This window comes from Strix uralensis, chromosome 18 (assembly GCF_047716275.1).
Source record: "Strix uralensis isolate ZFMK-TIS-50842 chromosome 18, bStrUra1, whole genome shotgun sequence".
NCBI lineage: Eukaryota > Metazoa > Chordata > Aves > Strigiformes > Strigidae > Strix > Strix uralensis.
The window spans coordinates 15,834,562-15,852,257 of NC_133989.1; the positions used below are offsets into that span (position 1 = coordinate 15,834,562).

General features: G+C 42.8%; 1 protein-coding gene across 1 annotated transcript in view; it reads right to left on the reverse strand.

The window, feature by feature from the left end:
• Nucleotides 1-3,061: 3,061 nt before the first annotated feature.
• Nucleotides 3,062-17,696, reverse strand: part of AHCY (adenosylhomocysteinase) — a 29,791-nt gene continuing 15,156 nt past the window's right edge. The window contains exons 6-10 of the mRNA XM_074888606.1: nucleotides 16,300-16,507; nucleotides 15,366-15,453; nucleotides 14,365-14,482; nucleotides 7,175-7,369; nucleotides 3,062-4,055 (exon numbers count right to left, since the gene is read on the reverse strand). Of these exons, the coding sequence (XP_074744707.1) occupies nucleotides 3,924-4,055; nucleotides 7,175-7,369; nucleotides 14,365-14,482; nucleotides 15,366-15,453; nucleotides 16,300-16,507 (741 nt within the window). The 3' untranslated portion in view covers nucleotides 3,062-3,923. The remainder of the gene's footprint in view (nucleotides 4,056-7,174; nucleotides 7,370-14,364; nucleotides 14,483-15,365; nucleotides 15,454-16,299; nucleotides 16,508-17,696) is intronic.

The following is a 17,696-nucleotide window of genomic DNA, read 5'->3' on the forward strand; positions in this document are numbered from 1 at the left end:
AACTCCATTTAACATAACATCTAGCCATGCAAAAAAAGACAGAGCAGGACCTAGCAAGATTGTATTGCAAGTCATTTGTGTATCTGGTTGAGATAAATGGAGAAAGATGTACAGCCTGTACTCGTACCACTTCAGACTCAACCCTGGAAGGAAAACAGGGGCAAGAGTTGCCATATTTAAATTAGAATAGTATTTTCACTGGTAACAATAAGGAAAGCATTAACAGAAAATGAATCTGTAAGACATTGAGGAAATACGTGATTACTCTTCTTGGCCAAATCAGAGCCCTGTCTAAAGACTAGGAGTACAATCCATCATTAATTGGAAAGCTCACTTATTTTTGCCTGTCAAAATGAGCCTGCAAACAAGATTGGAAGCAGCAACTGATAAGCTGCTCTAACTTACTGCATTTGCTCAGCCTTGTTGAGGACATGAGGCCGACAAACACCGCAGTCGAGCGGCACTCCTCGCTGCTCCAGGACAGCCTCCTTATAGAATCTTTCACGGAGAACACGTACAGCTAAGTGCATCACCCTGCTTGTCCATATACCAGGCCTGCTGAGTTCCATAAATTTGAGTACAAAACTTCCATTTGTTCCCACTTCACATGCTCATCCCTGCCTGTACAAAGGTCTATATTTGCAACACGGCACAATGACCCATCTGCCCTCCTCTGGGATCCTGTGTATCAGATCCAGAGAGCCTGCAGCTCACATCTCACCCCATCTCTGTGACATCTGCTGTGCAGAGCCACATAAGCGAGAAAAGCTGTAGTCTGTCACTGTCATATGACTCACCACGTCAGATGTGGGACGCCTTATGAGCTGATGCATGGGGTTTCGGAGCCAGGGAGGGGGCACTCACAAGCCTCAATACCTACAAATGCTGGGCTCTCTTCAGGGCTATTGTTCTGCATTCATTAGCTCCTGCTAAAGCAATTGTAAGGTAATCACAGTGGGACTGACAACCCATATTCAGGGAATCAAGATGCTCAACCTCAGACTAGACCGAATACTGAATTAATTGCACGTCAGTCTCAGTCCAGACGGGATCAGGGCGACGCACAGAAGAATGACCAACTCACACCAGTTTGTTGAAGGGGGGGCATTGTCAAGGGCAAATGCTGTTGCACTATGTGCAAGCTCCCAATTTATTACCACCTGTTTACATCAGTTCATTTTTACTTTTACATCCTACTGACCTTCAGGTTTTGCCTTTTTATTGCTCACACGCTCACCACACTCTGCAGGGGGTGTTTTTTACTGCCGTTTTTCACACAACACGGTGTTACATAATGCTGCCTCAGTTTCCCACAATCATTCTTCTAACCTCAAGGTCAGTTTACATTTTGGTAATCACCAATTCTTAATTCCCACAATTGCATGCAGATTAAAACAAAAAAAAATGAGAAAAAAGCTAAAAAGTCAGTTGTAAATGACTTAGAGAAACTCTCAGTGACAGCAGATGTGCTCTTGCCAATAAGAAGCAATAAGGCTCAGTGATTTCATAGAATCATTTAGGTTGGAAAAGACCTTTAAGATCATTGAGTCCAACCATTAACTCAGCACTGCCAAGTCCACCACTAAGCCATGTCCCTAAGCACCACATCTACACGTCTTTTAAATACCTCCAAAGATGGTGACTCAACCGCTTCCCTTGGCAGCCTGTTCCAATGCTTGACAACCCCTTCTGTGAAGAAATTTCTCCTAATATCCAATCTAAACCCCTCCTGGTGTAACTTGAGGCCATTTCCTCTCATCCTTTCACTTGGGAGAAGAGACTGACACCCACACCTCACTACAATCTCCTTTTGGGTAGTTGTAGAGAGCGATAAGGTCTCCCCTCAGCCTCCTTTTCTCCAGACTAAACAACCCCAGTTCCCTCAGCTGCTCCTCATAAGACTTGCTCTCCAGACCCTTCATCAGCTTTGTTGCTCTTCTTTGGACACGCTCCAGCATCTCAATGTCTTTCTTGTAGTGAGGGGCCCAAACTGAACACAGTACTCTAGGTGTGGCCTCACCAGTGCTGAGTACAAAGGGACAATCACTTCCCTGTCCCTGCTGGCCACACTAGTTCTGACACAAGCCAGGATGTTATTGGCCTTCTTGGCCACCCAGGCACACTTTTCCTTCAATACAGATCAGACATCTGTTGAGAAATCAGCAGGGAGTCAGGACATGAGATAACAATACACATTTTTTTAAAAGAAATCAGCTGCTACACCTTTCAAAGTCTTCCATCCATTCTGGAAAGATTCAGAAATGGAAGTGAAATCTGCATATTTTACTGTAAAGGTTATTCAAAATTGCCTTTAAAGAGGAGTTCAAACTGAAGTAACACTTGAGTTTGGCCAACGTATCGCTCATACCATAGCAAGAGGTAAGATGAGTCGGTTTATGAAGAGAGGCTGCTAAGCTGTACCTAAGCAATGGCTACGTAGTGCAGAACAACGGCTGAACAAAAATATCAAAACATCCTCTTGTATTAATGCTGCCAATTCACAAACCATACCATTGAGAGGTACCAGACATAGCATTTCTTCTGCGGGCAGCACTAAACCACAATTGCACTGCAGGGAGTGGGTGGGAGGAACAGATATTCTACCAATGTTTTTTTTAGGGTCTGAGTTTGATCTAGTCCTCTTCAACCAATAAAACAGAAGATCTAGCGGAATACATTCCAAATATAAATTTTATATTTTATCAACTCAAACCATGGTTCAAGTCAAATTCACATCCAGAAACAGAGGTGACCTGCTGTATAATGATGAAGAGGACAGTGACAAGAGAAGACTTCCATGACATATATGAACATATAAGGAGATAAATCTCTGTGGGCAGAGGGGAAGGGTGTTTTTCCTATAAGATTCAGCCCTTCAAATACCTAAACCTGAGCAGCAGCTCGTCCCAGCTCAAGTATATGATGCAGACTAGCCACAGCACTGGCTTTTGCCTTGAGGAAACCCCATGTGGATACCTGAAATATTTTCAGTAGCTTAAGGATCACACAAAAGTAAACAAATCCATGGCAAAACCCAAAGCATCTCACTACACAAAACAAGTCAGGCCACAGTCAGATCTTTAATAAAAGCACTTTGAGTCAGTGACAAACAAGATACAGCAGACATGACAACTAAGAAGAATCAAGTTGGGGGTAGAAGTGTGCTACTGGTGTTTTCAGAGGATCGAACAAGGTCCCTAAACCTAATCATCTGCTCAGTGGCTTCTCAGCTGTTCACGACACACTGGAAGGCTGCTAAAAAAGTCACTCTTGCCTCACACCATCTCAGATTGGTATGGAAGCAGCACAGAAGGGTCTTTGTTCTGACCAAAACTGATGGAGTAAGTTAACCCAGAAAAAAACTCCAGCTCTAATCTCTGAGCAGGAAGTTGACTTTATAGGAAGGAGACTAAGCAATCTATACTCCTCCCTACTTCCTCCAGTTTCACAACATGCACTTCAGCTAGGGCACCTTTGGGGAGAGAATCCTGACACTGCCAGTCTCCTAGTAAGATTCATGTAATTTGAGCAGGGCATGGCATAAAGCATTTCCCTGTAGAAACCGTTTCCCATCTTATTGGTTAAGTCTGTTCAAAGAGGCTGTCAGCCACATGTTTGACAGGACTACACATTTTCATTTAGCAATCTTCTGTCCTACTCCCCTTATTGGGACATTAGGAGCCGATAAAAGGTGCATAGGATCCTTTTCACCATGACATTAGCTAAGTAACCAATTCTAATACCAAGACTCAGAGTGATCCTCTTTCACTAACAAATAAGGCCCTGAAGGTCCCTTGGTAAGGGGAGGGGTTCTGCAGCACTGAGAAGAGTATGGCAAAGGGCTTGTTCTCAGAAGCCCAGCACACACAAGAGCTTTGGAAGGTTGTATCCCTGCACTTTGGTCTTTGGGTAGTGCCACCTGCTCAGTATCTGTAGTGGTCTGGCTTGAATGGCCCATCTCTTGATAAGCCTAGGTATTTGGCCTGCTTGTCACTTAGCTTCGTCAGCTTCACACACAGTTTATCCAGATGAGCAGCAGCCACAGCTTCATCCAGCTGGAAAACAAAACATTGAGACAAGAATATTAGCAGAGCAGAGTCTTGTTAGTTTAGGAAGCCATGGTTAACAGTGAGAAATGAATACGTGAAAACCAATAGCAGCCCCAAGGAGAACTTAACATACTGACACAGACTGAACAGTAAGACAGCTCTTTTCCTGCCACCATACCTCACCTGCTTGAGCACAGAGGCATCTGCTTTGAGCACAGAACTGCATTCAGATGAAAAAGCCTTGGAGGGAGTCAAGTTAGGCTTAAGTGAGACAGACAACTTTATATAAACAAGCCCATTTCAATCTCATTTACACATTCACATCCATCCACCAAGAACACAGATCAAACTATTCAGAGAATACCCAGTTTTGTAGATTGGTAAAGCCCCAGTCATGTCTCCACTACAAATATACTTGGGCATACTAGACTATCATCTTACAATTTTATGTAAGTTCTAATACTGGAAAAAATGCATCTCCTTTCTAGATATCCCATCTTAGGGTTACATGTATTAAGAAATTAATTCCAAAATCACTAATTGGGCAAGAATACTAGTATCTATTACCACTGTCTTCAAGAGAATAAAGCCAAAGTGGGCTCTAGGACATTGGCTCAGAAATTCTGATACACTTTCTTTATCCCAAAGGCACCAGGCAGACATGCAAACTCAAGGGACTGAAAAATGTGTAAAGTTACAAGACAATTAAGAGCTACAGGAGATAGGTACAGGAGAGTCAGAAAACAAACACTAAAATTATAAAGTAGCTGCTATGTCAGAGGTGAACATACAGCCATAAAGGATATTAAAAGACAGAACGGAGAGCACTAAGAAGGGATCAGGTACTACTGAGTTACAACAGAAGGACAAGTTTGTCCACCATTTGTAATTCCTGCAAAACACAAGTAATCATTGCTAAGGAAACAGATAAACAGTAAGTCTAAATTCCAGCAACATGGGAAAGACAGTGATATTTCTCCCATAATAAATAGATGTGAAAGGCTGCAGTATATTTGAAGGGCAATAAATCAACAAAACAATCAAGGGCCAGATCTTCAGCTTGTGTGAACCAGCATGTCCTAAATGATTCAATACCTAGTCCTAGATTTCCCACTCAAAGGGAGCGTGGTAACAAGCAACTACTCTGAAGTCATCCCATTGTAATGACCCAGGTAAAAAGCTACATCTGTACAGAGAGCTGCAGCTCAACCTGCTCATAAGGAACATGGAACTGCCAACATCTCTTGGAAACCAACACAGCCAAAGATGTACAAGACAAAATTAAAAACAGAAGATGAGTTAGCTAAAGAATGTGGAAGTGAACCATGAAAGCTACTGAAAACTACATAAGAATCAAGAAAACCATGAAAGAAAAAGCTAACTGGAAGGACTGTGTTTAGAAGGGAAACAAGTATTTAAGCTTACTATATCCTACCAGGAAAAAAAAGGGGAGTTAAAAATTGAATGCATATCTGGTTGTCTAGACTGACATGTGAAGATCCGATAGGTGCATTTCCAGCAAGTTTAAGACAGATTACACACACCCGAAAAGGAGCTGAGTCCCTGGCATTTCCCAGATCAGATTCTCCAACTGCAGAGATAAATTGTGTCACAGCTGCTTGAGCTTGGGGACTTACAGATTTAGATAAAAAGGTACACAAATTTAGATGAAGGTAAACTGACATTCTCACCTTAAAATCAGATAGCTGAGCATAAGGATGGACAGATTTGGTAACAAGAGACACAACAGTTTGGCTAGATTTCTGGGAACACATATTGCATAAATGTGTGCATGTTTGTAATAGTTGATCATCAAAGCAATATTCTTGCAGTCAAAGAAAGTGCAAGGTAAGATACTTGGTAATTCTCAAATTTTACATTTGGACCTCAAAGCTATTCCACAGAACAAGGAAAGATATTAGCCAGAAAGTTATCAGAGGAAGCTCTTCTACCCATCTTCTGTTGGTTCTGACAAGGTGACTGCTTTATTTTTTTAAATTCTCTATGGAACGCAGAGGGTAAAAAGAGCATTTTGTCACACTACATGAACCCAAAGAGATCCCTGCCATATGCTCCACTAACATGCAACTCCATTCGTAAGTAACTGATCTGAGCATTACTTCTTATTTCCAGTTCAAGTACGCTTACTGAAAATTGTTATTCAGGAAGAGGATGAAGCCACACTTTATTAGCAACACCGGACTATCATTTTCAAGAGAACTGACAACAAAACTTTTCCTTTGAAGATGATTATGTGTCAGCTTGCTGATCAACTCCCACACCATATTTCTGGTATGCTTTGCTTGATCATTAAGGGATGGTTTTGGAAGCTTAAATCCTTCAAGCAAACACTTCATAAGTAAGCCCGAACATACACACTCTACTTCCCAAATCACAAGTATTTTCAGATTTAGTCTCACATCTGATTGCTTTCCAAAGGCAGATTTAACTCCAGCATCTTTTTCATTTACCATCTCAAATTCTCAGGCTTGTTTTGGAAAATTAAAACCAGGTTAGTTTTCTAAAAGGAATTTGCAAGTTGTGACATGACCCAGATTTTTCCAAGAACAAAGAATACAGAGGTAAGTTTAAAGGGAAGCCCAAGGGAATGTCATTAGTGTTCTGCGAAGCTATTAGGATCAGATTGTGATAACCTTTGCTCATGTGCAAATGGGACCCAGACTATCAATCACAACAAAAGCAATTTCTAGTTTCACTCCAGCTTCAACTCTGCCCCACTAGACTTTGCTGCAGAATAGGCGTGTAAAAGCTCACTGTGAGTGCTGACATTCAGCAGAAGGAACAAGTTCGTTGGGAGAAGCTCCCTGACTACCCTGAGGCAGCACAGGGCTTCCCAGCACCTTAAAGAAGAGCCCCAGTTCAAGCCAACTGGACATTCCTATCACAGGACAGACAAGTCCCAGTTCTGCACAACAGGTTAGCCACAAAAAACAGCCCACTTCAGACTCAGCATGACCAAAGCTAAGCATTCACAGAGGGATAGGAGCTCCTTGCAACAACATTCAGTAGGAAAATGAGCTTAAGCACAAACAAAACAAATCTACACAATCACAGCTGAAGCTGGCTTCCTTACAAACCGGCATCTTTCTGCCATTCTAACTCACCTTCTTTGGCAGGAAATGGACTCCGACAGAGTACTTGTCACTATTGGTCCACAGCTCGATCTGTGCCAGCACCTGGTTGGTGAAGGAGTTGCTCATAACAAAGCTGGGGTGACCCATGGCACAGCCCAAGTTGACCAGTCGGCCCTCCGCCAGCAGTATAATATGACGGCCATTCCTCAGCGTATAGCGATCCACCTGGGTGGGAAAAAGCAAGAGCAGCAGGATGTCAGAGTAAGAGAGCATTTTAAATCATGCAAAGCTTTGTGGGTTTTCTTTCTACATCAACAATTCAGCAGTGGGCTTGCAACACAGACTCTGATTACAATTGAGACACCCCTCCCTCAATTCCCAGCCAGTGCTTGCAAAGCTTGCAGCTATTCTGGACTTCACACAACATGAATCTTAGCATCTGCTTCATATTTAACCAGTTATTCAGTTCTTCTGGCTTTTCCACATGCATGCTGTCTCAAATGGCTGTGGTGGGCAGCATGCTGCTAGCTGTGAAATGAAGTTCATACAGGCCTAATTTTAACAACCAGTATGGAGAGACAGGAGAGAAGAGGGAACACCTCTACATGCAACAGGCCAGAGTCTTTGCATCTAACACAGGGTAAGAGCCAGAGTCCTCAGCCTGCTGAAGCTGCCCCCCTGTAACTCTTCCCACTTCCATAAGGCCAGTGCTCTGCAGTACAATGAACAGCTGTCCTAGCTTCTGGTGTACCCTCCTTCACTCTCAGGGGGGCAAAGACCCCATCCTCCACTCAGACTGATTTCCAAGCTATGCTGGTGACCACAGGACACTACACAGAATCAAGTCTCAGGTGGGCTAAGGAGATGGGTCTTCAGCTATATGAGTCCCACAAAACTGTGGAGATAATGTCACTTAATATGTGCCTCAACTGTCTGGGCTCCTCTAATATTAAAGTTAACTCTGCTTCTCATTTCCATGAGTCACTAGTTCTTCTCTCCCCTGCCTTCACCCCTGTAGAAGGTTACAAAGTTAAAGCCCAGAATGAAACACCAATATGACTTATAAATTACAAAAATAGACAGTATTCACTGGTATTTATTGTTCATGTGTCATGGTTTAACCCCAGCCAGCAATTTAGCACCACACAGCTGCTCACTCTTCCCCTGCTTCCAGCAGGATGGGGAGGAGCATTGAAAGAAAAAAGTAAAGTTCATGGGTTAAGATAAGAATAGTTTAGTAAATAAAAGATTATAAACATAGCAATTAAAAAACATTAATAAGATTAATATAACAAAAGAGAGAAATAAAGCCCAAGAAAAGACAAGTGATGCACAAGGCAATTGCTTACCACCCGAGCAGCGATTCCCCCCCTCCCAGCCAGCTCCCCCCGGTTTATACAGTGGCCATGACATTCTACGGTATGGAATAGCCCTTTGGCTAGTTCGGGTCAGCTCTCCTGGCCATGCTCCCTCCCAGCTTTTGTGCACCTCCTCGCTGGCAGAGCACGGGAAGCAAAAGTTCTTCACTTAGGATAAGCACTACTTAGCAACAACTAAAACTGTTATCAACATTATTCTTGCACTAAATCCAAAACACAGCACTGTACCATGCCAAGCACATGGCAGCAGAGCAAACCTTTGGAAAGACTTAAAAGATAATCAATGACCAATTTTGACAAAGGTTAATGCTTTAGACAAGTCCATTTATCTTACGCTGTCATAACACAGCAACTGTGAAAGACATAAAAGAGTCCCTCCCCACAGCTGTTATTTCCACTTTTGGTCTCAAAAGTTATTTAATATGAAGCAAAACACACATCACTTTCAGTTCTATTCTTAAAGCTTTGGTCTGTAAGTTAAAAGCCATGTGGGATGAAGCTTGAATTGCAACAATACCACATTCTGAAAAAACATTTTTGTGCAGGTCCTTAGCAGAGGGGTAATGAGTAAATCAATAGAAACCACTTGATTAGAACAGGTATTTTGCCTTCACAGCAGGTCTATGCCTCTACCTGTCTTCACCGGCTATGCTTCAATCACAGCACTATTTTCTACTTCCTGGGTTCATATTCAGATCACTGTTTTCAGCACAACATATGCAGACAGTAACCACCTCAAACAGAATCCCTAAATAACATTCTTCATTTCTCTTGCCCAAGAGCAGAACATCAAGGTAGGGTTAGTAAGAATGCTCTCCACTGACAATCTGCAATATTTCTTACAGATGATGATTCTCCATTGTGGACCACCAGTGACAGTGCTCAGTCCACCCAAAAAATACCATATAGACTATCATATGGGAAGGAATCATGAAACGAAGAAGGACGCAGCCAGAAAGCAGAACACTAAAAACCTTGAGAACAGCTACAACATTGCTTATATTAAACATTATATTTATAGATTAAACTACTAGAAGGTAGGAGTTAAGTAGCATTTCAGTTCTGAAGTCTGAATTGGGTGGTTTATGGGTCAAGTATGATATCCATATAATATCCACACAACTTGCACCTGCATAGCTGCTGGCTTGTGCATGGAATCACATACCTTCAGCAACCTGCTGACGTGACTCATTCAATGCACAGAGTAAAGCAGAAAATGCAAGTTAATGTCTTTGCACAGAAATAAATACAAAATAGTAGTGGTACCAGCAGAGGCTTAAGTCAGTACTGTGGAAGCACATCTTATCTATGGGCAGATAAACAGGCTGATTCATAAACTCAAGAAACTGCTGCAGAAGTAGCATTCAAGTTATCCAAGTATTAAGTTCATCTTCACACTTACACAAATGCCTCCTCCCTTTCCCCATTGGCATTTAGCTTGCTCTGGACTTTCTGGCTGCTTTGAACTTCCCTCCACACCATGATACATGAATTATTTATTTTCAGAGCTGAAGTTCATTGAGCCTACCCCAACCTTTCCTTCCCCTCTAGAGTCAAGCTTGTGCTACACATCAGTCTCTAACACTAGAATACAGTTGAGCAAGACATATTCAAAATAACATACCAGCTTTACAATAATAAGCTTATTTCCTCCTTAACCATACCCTGAAAGCAACAGGTAAGTCAGAACAGCACAGTAAGATGTTTAATACTTGGGAAAGGAAAACATTTCTTCCACGAGTTCCCCACTTGTAGATGTTGACCATATGGTACTGAAAACTACCAAGTTGGACACTTCACAATTACTCTATACCTCTAGCTGAAGTCTACTAACCTTCAGCTCTGGTATTAATCCTCTAAATCAAGAGACAGATGTCTTCACAGGAGGTTAGAGATTTTTGCTGTTGTACTATATTCCCTTCCCCGATACAGGATATAGAAGAAAGCTGCTAGGTCTTCATAAAAATTTGAATATAGTACTTGGTGTTATAAAACATAGGATACCTCACCCAGAACACTGATGTGAAAAAACGTTATTCTAAGGATAAGGGCAAGATCTCACATTCTTAACAGAACTGACCTCCCCATGAGGCCCCCAGTCTGGGGACAAGATGACCACAGAAGCATCCCTTTGATGAATATGAGCAACAGAACTGAGAAACCAGCAATGGCCTAATTGGCAGACATAATTTCCTTCCCAGATTTCAGTGTAAGAGCAATTCCATATATTACTGTAATGACTCATCACTGCTGCCCTGAGAAAGGTCTCAACACATGCAGATGAATTCCCATGCAGGTGGTGAGGGACAGAAGCAGCAGGATACTCCTGGGAGCTTGTTTCTAAACCTAAAGTTAATGCATGTCCTGGAAGAGGTTAAGCAATTACAGTAAGTTTCTACTCAATGCCTTTTAATTTGTTTCAAACATGGAACTTGAGGCTCTAAAGTCAGATTTTGTCTCCCCATCCTGACTTTCCCCTTTTGAAATGAGTAAGCTTTTTAGATGTGTATTAGTCCACTCCTGCTCAACTGCCCAGCCACCATGGCAATCAGGCACAGAGACTGAAAATGAAGAATAACAAAGCTTTTACACAGAAGAACTTGTTCATGTAACCTGCTGAGCAGGTACTTCCTTACCTTGTGATGCAGGGACAAGAGATCTTAACAAGCACAAAATGGAACATACCATTAGCACAGTGTAGCTACATATAGCATTAAGTACACCAATAACAGAGTCCAACTGGAGATTCAAACTAGTTAACAGTGCTTCAGATTCACTGCTAGAAGTCAACAAAACCCAACTACTAACCTGAGTCAGGGACCAGCTTTTATGGAGCTTGGCAATGTACACATCTATAGGTCATCCTCACTTCAGTAAAGGTTCAAACATGTGAAATGGCCTGTGTAAAATCAGATTTACCTCTAGGTACACCCCATCTCCAGTGGTAGCCAGCGGATTGCTAAGGAAAAGTACAGGAACAGCCCAAGAGTAAAGTGCTACTTCCCCTAGTAAATCTTCTCAGCTTCAGCTATCTGTGCATCAAGCTGAGACAGAGGTGGTCCACTCAGGGCTGTCAGACACCTTTAACTTTAGCTAATGACTTTTAAGCAAACACACTTGTGGCACCCACAGCATGCTGGTCAGTTGTTTTCACAGCTTTTGCTCTTTGAGCATGGATCTCCTTTGCATCACTCTGAACATCCTGCTTGCAACAGCAGCAGTTTATATAACAGACCAGAGAGGTTCAGGATAGGAGATAGGTCTTCAGCATTAAATCATATGGATGACTTTGACCCCCATCCTTCTGAAAAGTTAATATTCTGTTTTTAACCAGAAACTTGTTACAGTTTTCATACCTTGGACTAGGCTGCATCTCACTGCATCTGTGACAGACTGGCTCCTTCAATACAGACTATATAAAGAAAAAGGGACTACTACCTCTGCCAACAGTGACAAATTTTCATATGGACTTTAAAAGCCATGCTGAATGCCCATGTGCAGGTAGTTTGTACATCACTATATTAATACCCTATTTAGCCTTCAGTGTTTACTTTTTGAGCAGTCAGTTCTACTTTTAAAACCTGAGCTACCGGAAAGCAAGCAGGTAGCTGCAGGCTCCTCTAAGACAAGAGCTGTTGAGCAAAGTCAGCTCCACACTAATGTCATGGGCAAGAACAGACTTGAATGTAGCAAGAACTTGAGGGTACAACTTCATACCTAGTTGAGCCTATGTAGAACGTCCCAACAGCAACCAGGATCATGGAGGGACTCACAACTGCTTTACTAAGAGTTTGATGTGGGTGGCCAATAAGCCACAGGGGAGTTATGAAAATTGGAAGGGCAGATTAAAATCTATTAAGACACATGCTTGGGTGTGGTGCTTTTAAAAAGTAGAGAACCTGTCCCAGAATCCTGCTATCAGCAAGCACACTCCCTCTTTAAAAGGTAACAAGAAGTCTCATGCCAAGTCAGACAAAGCCTGTATAGCTTTATGTGATTTTCTCCCTCAGTGCTGGTGTTAGAAAACAGTTTTGATTTAGATTAGTTTTTGTTTCTCTGCTTTAGGACACACAGCTGAAAAGCTGAAATTTTTAGATCCCTATTTTCCTATGTAGCTACAGCCATAGCTTGAAACAAATACATGGTGGGAATGCAAGCTGAGCAAGGATAAAACATCTTGCCTTGTCTGCCTACGCATAGACTTCTGGTCTACACAACTTTCTAAAATGAAGCCACTAAGTCTGGAAGAGAAGTCTGAGCTTGGCAGAGCTCCAGATAGGCTTTCCTGAGGCTTCAATCTTTAGTAAAAAAATGCTTTGAAAACGAAGAGGTGTGAATTTTTTTCAAACCTTGACAGAAACCCAGAAGACATTCTCTTGAGATTCACTCTAATCCTGGCACCCTGCACCAGGACCGATTGTCTGGTGCAGAGCAGTAGACAAGCAAGCAGCTTCTTGACAGGAAATTCAGATCAGCCACTAGGCAATCTATGGGCTCTGTTCTTCGTACAGTCTCTAATGGTCTGTTCTGCATTCATCATCTAACTTGCTTTTTGAAACTGAGTTATGACATCCTTGTCTCTAAATTGGAGAGACATGGATTTGACAGATGGACCACTTAGTGATGAGGAATTGGCTGGATGGCCACACTCAGAGTTGTGGTCAACAGCTCCATGTCCAGGTGGAGAGCAGTGATGAGTGGCATCTCAGGGGTCAGTGTTGGGACCAGCGCTGTTTAACATCTTTGTTGGTGACATGGACAGTGGGATCGAGGCACCCTCAGCAAGTTCACAGACAACACCGACCTGCGTGGTGCGGTTGACATACTGGAGGGAAGGGATGTGCCATCCAGAGGGACCTGGACAGGCTGGAGAGGTGGGACATGCAAACCTCATGGAGTTCAAGAAGGTCAAGTGCAAGGTCCTGCACATGGGTTGGGGCAACCTGGGGTCCCCAACATCAGAAGGACACAGACCTGCTTCAGAGGAGGCCACGAAGATGATCATGGGGCTGGAGCACCTCCCCTGTGAGGACAGGCTGAGAGAGTTGGGGGTGTTCAGCCTGAAGAAGAGAAGGTTCTGGGGAGACATTATAGCAGCCTTCCAGTACTTAAAGGGGCTACAGGAAAGATGGGGAGGGACTCTTGATCAGGAAGGGTAGTGATAGAACAAGGGGTAATGGTTTTAAACTGAAAGAGGGCAGATTTAGATACAAGGAAGAAATTCTTTCCTGTGAGGGTGGTGAGACACTGGCACAGGTTGCCCAGAGAAGCTGTGGCTGCCCCCTCCCTGGCAGGGTTCAAGGCCAGGTTGGACGGGGCTTTGGGCAACCTGGGCTAGTGGAAGGTGTCCCTGACCATGGTAGGGGGGTGGGAACTAGATGGTCTTTAAGGTCCCTTCCAGCCCAAACCATTCTATGATTTTTCAGCTGGGGGATATTAAAGAAAGCACATTTCTGTATCTCCTCACCACACCCCAAACAAAGCTGACTTCCTGTAGTGAATGGACTTGATGCAATTAATTGTCTACACAACCACCAGTAAGGGGTAGGCTCCTGTTTGTCAAGGAAGTAGGAACACATGGGGAAAGATGCATCCATACCAGGTGCCTCTTGCCAGAGACCATGCTGTACACTTGGGCACTGGCTGGAACCAATTGCTTGTTCCAGGTTAATCAGGGAAGAGCACAGCAGAATCTCCATTCTGATTAGCCCAGAGCAACACTGGCTTCCAAGAAAGCTAGAAACCAAAGTACCTGAAAAGAAATACCCCCCTTTCTGGAAACAGCCACTGAGTAGCTATTGCTTCTTTCTAACAGGAGAGCTTGTGCAAGGGCTGTCTCACCTGAGGTTTAACATTCACCGCCTCTACTGCATTTTCATTCAGCCACTTCGCATCAACTTCCACATCAAAATGGCCAATATTACACACTATGGCATCATCCTTCATCTGCTCAAAGTGCCTGCAAAAAAAGTTATATCAAAAGTTAATGTACAAAAAAATTATTCAGCATCAGAAAATGCTCTGGTCCATAGCTCTGCTGGCTCACTAACTGCGTTTGACTCTCACAAGATGTGTGGGTCTAGTAATTTTCCAGACACATCAAGTTTACTGGAAAAAAAACTCTCAAGCTTCTACAGAAGGACACTTCCCAAAGATATAAGAGGTTATTGGAGAGAAAAATATTTTCCTAGTATGGAAAGTAAAACTGTTTTAATTGGTCAAAACTAAAATATCTGCAGTTATTCTCTTTCCTACACAGAAGAAATCATTTGCTTCATGACCTTCCAGCAGTTCCCACCTCTAGAGACTAATATCATTATCTCCTCCCACTTAATCTGATCTTCCACTACAACATGTACAAACATAATGGCAAAGATAAGAATGAGTTTGTGTAGAGTGGAGGGGCTATAAATTGAGATCTAAGAAGTGGTAACAAAAAACTGCAGGGTAGCTTATTGAAAACAGGCTAGTTTCAAGTCTGCTATGTGCACTCACAGATGGAATCACTTTCAACCTTTTCAACCTTTATCAAACTCCTCTTCTGTTCACATTTATCTGTCCTAACACTGATTTTAACCCCGGTGCTCTCCAGAAGTCTATCTACCCCTCTACGCTTTTTGTTTCTCCATCATTACACGCTGTAAGACAGAACAATTGCAATGTGGCAACATCCAACAGAACTGAAAGACCAAAGCCCTGATTTCTCACTAAATTGATGCTAAATTTTGATGTCCAGAAATGAGACTGCATGCTAACCCTCACCATACTGCTGACAACTTAGGATTGTATTGAAAAAAATCTAACTGTACAGGTATGCTTGCACTAAAGTGGCTAGACCATACCTGCCCTGAACAATGTCAGTACAGCCCGTGGTGGTAACAAAGATATTGCCTTCTTTGCAGGCCTCCTCCATGGTTGTAACTTCATAACCTGAAAAGAGAAAGAGTTATTCCTCTATGTAACCACCAGCATTTACTTAAAAATGAGATACAACAGTAGAACAGTACAGAGAAAGAACAAGAGAAGTCTGTGCCAACAGGAGGATGCTATGGAGGATGCAAGGTAGTGGGTATACTTGTCTTACTAAATACCAATGTAGAATGGAAATATCTATCCCTCACCTGTTTCCAATCTATAGATCTGTACATTCAATGTCTTATGTCCATAGGTGTAATATCTGGCACAGCATTCAGACTGGATTCAGGGGGCCAAGTCTGCAAAGAAAGTGCACCCACAGCACCTGCAGATTCTAGCCAGGGATGAATAGAAATGGGATAAACTGGTACTAAGCAGCATAGTTACACGAGACACCCACAGAAGAGGAGCACAGCTCCCACAACATGCTGTGAGCACAGCTGGAAAGGCAGAGAGCACAGCAGTGCTCTTCAAAAACATTTACTGAAGGTAAGGCCTAGTGTTTTACTGTGGAGATATTCTAGTGAAGTCTTAACCCACACTGGAGATTAGAGTTGCACAACTTGAAGATAATGAACCCATTCAAAACCAGGCTTGCAGCGTTATGAAGTGGGGGCTTTATCCCACTATGCTATTTATATCCTTGACTCCAAACACCTCTTCAAGGACTATACTAATAAACTCCTTCCCTAACTGCAAGGAAAGACTTCCTACAATTAAACCAGAGTCACCTCTAACTCAGCAGGGACAGGGCTGAAACCCACGGAAACTTTCTTGGCCAACTATCATTTATCCCTCTGCACTGACACGCAGAGACCCCCCATCAGATGCATTAATTTCTGCATCTCCTTCAGTTCTCACCTTCCATGGCTGCCTGCAGTGCGTTAATGGGATCAATTTCAGTGATGATGACTCTGGCTCCAAAGCTCCGCAGGGCCTGAGCGCAGCCTTTCCCCACATCGCCATAACCTGCCACGACTGCTACCTTCCCAGCAATCATGACATCTGTAGCACGTTTGATGCCATCGATGAGGGACTCTCTGCAACCATAAAGGTTATCAAACTTGCTCTGAGGAAGAAAAAGGAGCAGTTTTAGAACAGATGAAAGTCACTCAAGTAAAATTCCTTAGACAAACAAAATGGACTTGTATGCAAGTCCTACAAACCTGGAGGCTGACAGTCATCTAAATACTTCAACCACAATGAGGGATGGGAAGAAGATAACCTGGTTTGATGTTTTTATTTATCCAGTTTCAATCTATACAGTTATACCAAATACAGGCTTCAGCACACCCCTGGTGAGAAGCATTTCATAAATATGTTGCATCTACTAAGGCCTGGACATGTTAAAAGCTTGTTAGAGGTAACCTGAATTTATCAAGTAAAAGCACAAACAATCCTTGAGTACATAAGTAGGGCTGAGTTCCTTAACCAGATGTTCACCAGTTCTCTGCTGCTGTTTATCAGTCAATGAACTGAACCAAGTGCTACAGGTAGGCAAAAAACACCAGCAGAATATGTGGCCAATTGGTTAGCTCATATTCTTATCTTTGCAAGACACATGGACCCTGCAGAAGCAGCAAGTTGCCCACATCAACCATGAGAAATTGGTTCCTGCAGCCCAGGAAGACCAAAATTACATTTGCCCCCAGGAAAAGGTACACTAACACTGCCAGACCTCACCACTGCTCAGGTCTAGCTAAATCCAGCAAGCAGCCATTCACAGTACTGGTCACTGCAACCGAGAACCCCTGGATTTCATCTCCTAATGCCCCATCACACAACATCCTCCTACTGTCACATTAACACATGAGCTTAACAGCCAGACCTCCAAATCAAATTTCCCTGTAAGTCAAATGTCAAATGGTACTCTACCTGAACTGTTCCCTAAACTCAGAAACACATTGCTGTACACTGATTTTTGTAATGCTCCTCCTTCTCCTTGGGCCCTTTGTTCTGACCAGAGGGATGGGCCATAGAAACAGATTTCATTATCTGAAGAGTTACAGAAGCCAAGAATTTGAAAAAAAAAAACCACCTTGCTACCGAAGTTGTGCTATGCTTCCCAAGGCAGGGGTATAAAGAACTCACCGTTGACAGCAAAATTCAGAAGAGCAGCAAAATTCTGGTCTCAAAGCCTGCCCCATGTTTTCTAGACTGCATGTGAGTAGGGGCACTGATCTTTCAAATGGAACCTACCTTGCAGCTACAGCTGGTGCCATCTAGCATGTGTAAGGTGATGTTACAGTTTGGTTTTC